The sequence below is a fragment of the Phaethon lepturus genome, unplaced genomic scaffold, assembly GCF_000687285.1.
Source record: "Phaethon lepturus isolate BGI_N335 unplaced genomic scaffold, ASM68728v1 scaffold3692, whole genome shotgun sequence".
Lineage (NCBI taxonomy): Eukaryota > Metazoa > Chordata > Aves > Phaethontiformes > Phaethontidae > Phaethon > Phaethon lepturus.
The window spans coordinates 20,234-28,789 of NW_010521066.1; the positions used below are offsets into that span (position 1 = coordinate 20,234).

The 8,556-nt window shown below is 37.3% G+C and overlaps 1 protein-coding gene across 1 annotated transcript in view; it reads left to right on the plus strand.

The window, feature by feature from the left end:
• The window catches only part of PTPN2 (protein tyrosine phosphatase, non-receptor type 2), a 28,177-nt gene extending 20,127 nt beyond the window's left edge, over window positions 1-8,050 (plus strand). The window contains exons 6-9 of the mRNA XM_010297591.1: window positions 512-721; window positions 2,180-2,338; window positions 6,099-6,289; window positions 7,125-8,050. Of these exons, the coding sequence (XP_010295893.1) occupies window positions 512-721; window positions 2,180-2,338; window positions 6,099-6,289; window positions 7,125-7,332 (768 nt within the window). The 3' untranslated portion in view covers window positions 7,333-8,050. The remainder of the gene's footprint in view (window positions 1-511; window positions 722-2,179; window positions 2,339-6,098; window positions 6,290-7,124) is intronic.
• Window positions 8,051-8,556: the final 506 nt, after the last annotated feature.

An 8,556-nucleotide genomic window follows, 5' to 3' on the forward strand; every position in this document is an offset into this window, starting at 1 on the left:
CCTGCTAAATGGGTTCTTCTAGGCCTTTTCCATAAAGCTTCCTGCTCCTCTCAGTAGTGTGGTTAGTGTAAAGGAGATGCTAATACCTCTTGATATTAAAACTTGCTCTGACCAAGAGCGGAGAGTGTTTACAGTGCTGATGGGTATTTTTTTTTAATGTCCTCTTAATGGCTGACAGCAGTTATTAGACTGCTAGCATTAAGTTGCATTAATGGTAGAAAAAGAAGAATATTTGGGGGCAAGTAGGAAAGCAAAGAAAATATAATATTGAAAGTTTGAGAAGAAGAAAAAATGTGTATGGTAATAATTGCAAAGGAGAAAATACCAGCTCGGGTAAAAAAATTGCTTCAGGGTGCACTGTTGGTTGTTATCCAACTTGCAGCAAGTTATTGGATTGTTTGCCTAAATGGGAGGTTTAAAATAGCTATTGATTTAGATTGGGGAAATGTGTGCTATCTAAACAAAAGTAGAAGGCTTTCTAGTTGTATTGTTTATTTGTTTTCACTTCTAGAGTGGTGAGTCCAGGATGATCTTTCATTTTCATTATACTACATGGCCAGACTTTGGAGTTCCTGAATCCCCAGCTTCATTCCTGAACTTTCTGTTTAAAGTCAGAGAGTCTGGCTCGCTAAGTCCTGAACACGGACCTGCAGTAGTTCACTGCAGCGCAGGGATAGGACGTTCCGGCACGTTTTCATTAGTAGACACTTGTCTTGTTCTGGTAAGTGTTTAGTCATTTTCTCTGTCACCCCTTTGCATCTCCTGACACCCTGCCTGTCTTCCCAGTATGGACTTTTTGGTCAGAATGTTTTAAAAACATTTAAGCTAATGACATGTCAGTGAAAACTTTAATTAAGACATCATTTTTTTTTTCTTCACATATTTCGAGGGTTTAAAAACACAACTCTTGAGATACGTTTACAAATCCATCCTGAAGTTCTTTACACATTTTCAAAGCTTCCTGGAAAGTAAATAGTAAGCATTCTTTTCCTTTAATATAAGATGTGCTTAGAAATGATTGAGATTTTTTTTTTTAATACGAGCTTGAAGTTAGGCTTGTGAATATATGTTGAGACAACTGAATATGTAAGTCTTTTTGTCTAAACATAGAGTATCTTGCAGGTCTGACAGGCCCCTTAAGGTTGCAGAAAATTGGTATCTGAACTAGGATGAGAACTCTGGACTTTATGATTTTAAAGGCCGTTTCCAACCTTAAAGATTCTATGCCTCTGGATTTCCTGCAGTGTGCAATGGAGGATGGTACAGAATTTCCCTAGCTGTGCAGCCCTCTGGGAGGTGGGGCTTGGTAGCCCGTTGCAGTACCACATGAATGAGTAGGGTTTTTGCCTACTCAGTGAACTGCATCATCTATAATTGCTCATGACTTGAGTGCACTTTAAATGTTGAATAGTGTTTAAAATCTCTTTAAATTTTTGTTGGATTTTAAAGTCCAGGCACAGACTTCTTGTCTTTGGCTGTGCTTGGTAATAGTGAGAAGTACAGCACAGGGTTAGGTGAAATAGGATTTCATTTAAATGGTAAGACACTTACCTTCTGGTTTGGTTAGGTCCTCTAGATTTTTTTTTCTTCAGTTTTTCTTTTTTTCTGCATTTTGAAAAACATAGGTGTATATTTTGATGCAAGTATGCTTTAATATTAGATGAATTAAAGTGCAGACATGTGGTTAAAAACACCCCATGAATGTAGTGTGGGGACAGGTGTGTGCATTGCTTGGATTAGGGATTCTGCTTTAAATAAGGAAACTTCTGCCATATTCAGTCATTCCAAATTGCTGTTCCATTCAGTAACAGTAGAAAATATTGCTTTATGGTTCTGATTCTTACGGTCCTATTTCAACAATACAAATACATACCTGAATAAAATCAAGCATATCTAAATTTCTTAATGTTAAGACTTGATACTAGGATACTGATTTATTTAGTTAATACATGATCATTGATTTGTTCCATAATAAGCTTTCATTAGATGGTTAGCTTTTTTCCTGTAAAACAATTTAGAAATCATTTGAGATGTCAATTTTGTATATAACTAATGGAAACATTGTGTGAAGAAATTGAATTTTTAGGTTGAATTTTATTACTAATTTTTACTTGTAATTATTTTTTATATGTTGTCTTTATCACTAGCAATGACACTTTCAACATAACTTTCTTTACAGATGGAGAAAAAAGACCCATTTTCTGTAGATATTAAGAAGGTATTACTGGATATGAGAAAATATCGAATGGGACTTATTCAGACTCCTGATCAACTAAGATTTTCATATATGGCTGTAATAGAAGGAGCAAAATTTATAATGGGGGATTCAACTATACAGGTAAATGTTTAGTTCTGTGTATTTAAACATAAACAGTATACTGCTAACAGTAGTTAAGAATGAGCTCCAAACTACTTTAAAACATGTAACTTTGTGGGACTTAAATAATCTGCCTTTTTCAGTAGATGCCTAGAAGGTATTAGAAGGCAGTGATCAGATACACTCTATCAGCTAAACATTTAATCCTATGTATTTGTCCCCTCTTAGATAAAATATAAAAAGCAATTGTCTGTAGTAATGGTTAACGAAAAAAAAAAGTTAAATTGGTATCTTCAACACTGAAAAGCAAAAGTAATGCCCAGTATCACTTTGAATAGGTAGCAAGAATCTTTTTAGCATTTCTTGATCTTTGCTATATACTTCCCTAACAATAAAGTTGCCTGATGCTACAGATCGGGTTTATTAGTAAAGTTGCTTGCTTCCCACTTCCCTCCCCCCACACCTTTAAAATTTGTGTAGCAGTTAGTAGAATCTAGCTGAATATAATGTTGGGGTAAACAGATTACCAAATCTCGCTATTTTGTCAGTGTGGCTTGCAGATAGAACAGTTAGCGACAGCTATTTTAAATGGTGGGAGGGAGGACTGGGAGGAGAGGCTGCAAAACGGAGTTAATTCTGTTTTCATATGCTAGGGCGCTTTTTTATTTTGTTGATCTCTTAAAATGATGAATGAAGCAGGTAAACTAAAACACATTTCCTCTTTTCTGTGATTCTGGTAGTTGTCAGATTCTTCTTTTTGACAAATGTTTCTTGACTTGCTATATAAATAAATAATTTTGCACAACTACTAATCAACACGTAGGTAGTGTCCTGCTAGTCTGATACCTGTGCCATATGCCTAGAAGACTGCATGATTCATCCTAATGCTAACAGCAATTTAACCTCTTTATTTTCTGGAAGCTGTTTCTGGTGATGTGAGAGTATTGTTCTCTCTCATAGTTTTTCTGCTTTGTTTTTAAAAAAGCCATGCTGCAAACTGCAAGCAATTCTGGTTCCCACACTTACCCATCTAGATGACAGGATTTCTTGTTTCTGAATACAAGGGAGCATTTTCAACTCGGACTACTGCTTGTCAGGTTCAAGTGTGTTATTTTGTCATACTCAGAAAACGCCTAAGGCGGCACACTTCTTATTTGTTCTTTTTTTCTTTTTCTTGTTACGATTGTATTGTTCAGATGATCTTTTTGTAAACCAGTGTTTTCTGCAGTGCAGTCAGTTGTCCTGGTGCCTTTCTCTTTAGGCCTCAGGGCCATGTGCAGAAAATCAATTGGCAGTACTTAATTAGGAGTATTTCTCCTTTCAAGGTCAGCTAGATCATTTTTTTTCCCTCTGTAGGGAACAGACTGTCCAGCATGTGAGAGGTGTTTACTTCTCTCTGCTAGTGGTGGGAAGGACATGAAGTCATTGAACGCTTCTCTAACACAATATTACCAAAATGTTCATCTCTGACATTTCCATGGATTTCGGAAGTCAGTCAATTGTGCAGACAAATGCAGCATATACTTGGAACCTTTACTTTTTCACAGCTAGTGGCTGCAACTGCAAGGCTTGAGGGGGGGGACGGTGGGTAGTCTCTTCTCCTCCCTCAGCACCTCTGAGATTTCCACTTGTGACCGAAAGATCTCGTATGCTCACCTAGGTTGCCCTGAAGCCCTGCAGAGGTGTGTGGCTGTTACGCCGCTGCATGGTGCTGTAGCCGAAACAATTACTCGCTTCCTAATTATAATGCAGCACTGCACTATATAAAATGGGTGAGGTGGAACAAGATTGAAGTTTTCATTTCTGTAAAATTCCTTTGTAATAGAGATAGGTTAATATTGCTTCAGCGACATAGTAGAATGACTTACCATCACTTTTTCAGAAAAATCTGTTGAAATGAGTGGTCTCTGAAAAACAAGTGTATGGCTTTGAAAGGAAAAAGAAGGTTGAATTCCTCAGATCCATAGATGTGTTTTGCAGACAGAGAAGAATATTTCACTTTTGTACTGAAACTTGTGAATCCAAAACCTCTATCTGATGTTCAGCTGATTCTGTCAGCTGAATATCTTAACACGCCTTTCCATTGTTTCCATTTGTTCCAAGAGGCAATATAGACCCTAAGTCTTAGCTCCCCTACACAGGTATTTTGGTTATAATTTTAAGGACAATTATGTTTCTCAAATCATCACTTCTTTGTTTCTTCCAGACATATTTTCACAAGACTCAGGGTAGCACTTCAGTTCCTGTTCCTTTTTGTAAAGTTGCAGGCACTGTCATAAAATGTCACAGGTAATTTAGCAACACAACTCTCCTTGTCTGTCTGCTCCAAGTCGTACATTATTTTACCACTCCTGCCATTCACATAGTCCTGTTGGATATTTAAACTTAAAATTACCAGCCATTTGAGCTATTGTTATTACATGTTTAAAATAGAATTCTTGGTGGGAAATTCCTTCTGTTTGACAAGAGTAGTAAAATTGTCTCTGATTTCAGTTCTTCCTGTGTGGCTTATCATTCCAGATGGAATCAGTATTTATCTTAGCCAGCAAGTCTCCTATGGCCACAACCATGTCTTCCAAAAGGCCTTTTTCTGTGACAGTAAGAGGGAGCTGCTAAGTGGATTTCCATTTGTTAGTGGATGTTTCTTTTTTGGGTTTTGTTGTTTGGTGGTTTGGGGTGTTGTTTTTGTTTTCTTCTGGTTTGGTTGAAGACAGAACAAAGAAAACCTGTGCATGAAGACTCCCTTAGTGGATTTCAGATGTATGCTGGAATCTCCTCTGCGATGGCAGAGTCAGTTTATTGTTAAAGCTCATTCTGCCAGCAGTTCATTTATAAGTAGCTGGGTTTTTTTGACATCAGTCCCTGAGTTTAGTATTTAGTTTAGACCAGCAGTCTTGAATTCATTCCACAGATGAGACTCTCACGCTGCTTTTGTGATGAGTCAATTTGCAGTTCATCTTTCTTATCATAGACATTTAGAAGTAACTGATTTCCCTTCCCCAAGGTATTCTGTATCTTTATTGGCTGGCTGATTTGTGTGAGAAAAGAACTGGTTGGTTTTAGGGGCAATTCTTTTCCTTCCTGTTACCTTTCTAGTTTGTGTTTTGTCTTTTTTTTTCCATGCATGAAATTTTGTTGCAAGAAAGCCTTCAGACTGTTCATCATTGGGACAGTTACCCACTAGGACAGAGAACTAGCAAACCACTTCCCATCCTTTTTTTTTTGTTTTTCTTCCATCTCATTTCAGATTACTTCTCAAAACAAGGTGAATGTCTGTTTTATGATGTAGTAGATCTCTGGGCTAATGGACCATTAGGTGAAATAGTAGGCCACGACTGGCATAAATAACCCTGGATTTTTTTTTTCATTGGGGTTGCAAGTTGTTACAGTTCTCTCTTTTTAGGCAGTTCTTGGACACAAGATCCTGCTGTGTTTTGGGGCCATGACAGGTAACAGCACAGCGAAGGCATGTAAAGAGTAGAGGGAAATGGGAAGTGCTGAATGTTGTAGGATGATACAGGACAAGTTTCTTCCTCACTGTGAAGCTACCGTGGCCAGTACAAACCTTGATGTTGGTGGCCTCATACCTTCATGGTAGCATCATCCTGGAGAAATAGAAAAAGGGATGATTGTTGAAGAATGTGCATCTTCATGTAACCTTATTTCTCGATCTAGTAGTTCCTTTAATCTACTTCTGTGACTGTTCTATTGGAAGATGTCTTGGGCAAAGAGGTCCTTCATTGTTAGGGGGATGTTTGAAATATATTCTCCTTGTTTGCAGAAACGGTGGAAGGAGCTCTCTAAGGAGGACCAAGCACCAAGTTCTGAGCAGTCTCCTCCACACCCAACCAAAATAACCACAGAGAAGTATAATGGGAACAGCATAGGCCTGGAGAACAAAGATCAAATGGAGAAAATAAATACTGACCTGTCCACTAAAGTTCAAGATGTCGCAGATGGAAACATTGAAAGGTAGGCAAAATGAGGAAACCATTTAGAAGGAAGACATACTCTCTTGAGAGGCTGAATTATTGTATGCTTTTCTTACTGTAAGAAACCTTTAAGATCTTTCTTCAGTAGAGGGAAAGCACAGGTGGTATTTGACTGTCTTATTTAATTATTTTTTAGATTAAACTTCAGTTATTCCTTATGATAAGCCTTTATTGTTTAAAGGTAAAGAGAGGAAAACCAAATGTCTTTAATTGAAGCAGCTAAACCTCATGCTTGAAAGGCTTTTCCAACAGACTGACTGTGAGCTGTGTTGTACGGTGTGAATTAAGTCCTGAAAGTGCCCAGCCTAATTCGATACTGATTTTTAAATACAATGCTAACTCCTGTTCGGAAAAATATATGGTACCTCAGAGGCACAAAGTTTTTATCACCTTCCACTTCCTATATGGTGATTCCAAATGTTTGCAGGTAGCACCTGACATCGCATATGAAAGCAGCGTCCGTGCAAAAAAAATCTCGGCCACTGAGCGGGGGACTGGCGGGGGTGGAAGACTAAGCTCAGATAATTAAGCTAATTCTGTTCCCTGTTGAACACTTAGGTCGAGCACCACTTACATCTTTACATATGTTACTTACTATCTTCATAGGGCTTCGCTGACCTGAAACTGCCCACATCAAGGTTTTTAAAACAGAGTAAAGATTGCTTGGTTTAGATTTTATATACTGCTGCCATATGTTATTGCTGGATTAACTTTTGGGAGTGTTTTGGGAAGGGGTGTGTTTTAATACTTTAATAGCCTTTTTTCCTGTTCTACAATTTAACATTTACCTTCTTTCTTTCTTTTTTCTCTTTAAGTGCTGTCCGAAAACGACTGCGAGAGGATAGAAAAGCTAACACAGCACAAAAGCTGCAGCAGATGAAGCAGAAGCTAAATGAGACTGAAAGAAAGAGAAAAAGGTGGTTATATTGGAAACCTATTCTCACTAAGATTGGGTTTGGTACACTGATTTTAATTGGTGCTTATTCTTGCTGGAAAATGTATTTCCAAGAACATTCCTTGTAAGTAAACAGTAAGCCTGTCTGCTCCAGCAGCTAATTTTGCTGAAGGTTCATGACTAGGGGTGTGACTTTGATCAGTAAACAACTTGCACCTGGAATGGGTACAGACCGTTACATACAATAGAGAAGTGATGTAAACTTCATCACATGTCAACATCTCAGGACTTTTCACTGCAGGTACTTTCAAAAATGAACTGTTCCCCCCAACAGAGTTGATGTTTTTTTGTTTATATCAGCAGGTACAAACTTGCTGCAACTGTTCATACACTTTTTAAAATGGTGTTCTATCAGATCTTAAGCAAACCCTGAACCACAGAGGTTTAGCTACTGAAGGCTGTCTGGATTTAAATTTACATGCCTGACATAAGCAATAAACAGTGTTGTATCATTTACGTTATTAATGCAAAGAAGTTATCTTTAAATGTGTGTAATGTGTAATGTACTAGTGACATGAACATAAACATTTTATATTCTTATGACCTAGGATAAATATATTTTATAATTGCATATTTAATCTTTTTGTAGTTCACTGTACTTTTAAAAGCTCAGTTTGTACAAATTTCTGACCAAAAAGAATTTGATTTTGAAACTAAATGTAATTATAATTTGTGCATGAAAATAATAGTGCAACCATTCCCCATATTCTGACCCTCAGATTTATGATACGAGCAGCTAGGGGTTTGATGAAGCACTCTACCAATTTCTACTCTGTTAATTTGCATTCCTTATTTATTTTTTGTAAGTGTTCATTATTTAAGTAAGGCTTGGAAATCTGAATTTTTTCTTAAGGCTTTTGAGAACTTAGCCCCCACTGAAAAGCATACTGTTAAGTTCATTAATGTATTCAGACTTCAACTACTGTTTGAAGGGCATAATTGTTAAAGTTCTGACATTCCATTAAATGTGAAACATAATGGTTTCTGTGTCTATAGATTTTTAATTGCTAGAAAGAAGAAAATTCATTCATCAGTAATAGGCGTAGAAAGCACGTACATCAAAGGAAACTGTAGTCAGACTTCCAAGGGCGATGGTAATAGAGAACAGATGTTGGTCGTGTTCTCTCGTACCCAGTGTGCTCAGCTGTACGAGTTGCTTCATAAAGTCTAGAATTGCTTTTCAGGTTCCCCAGCACTGCAAAAGAGAGGCGTGACTTAAAATACTTAAAGACTAATATTTTGGGAATACCTATGCTACAGTCACTTAAGATTTATTTCCCTTTCCCTTAGTT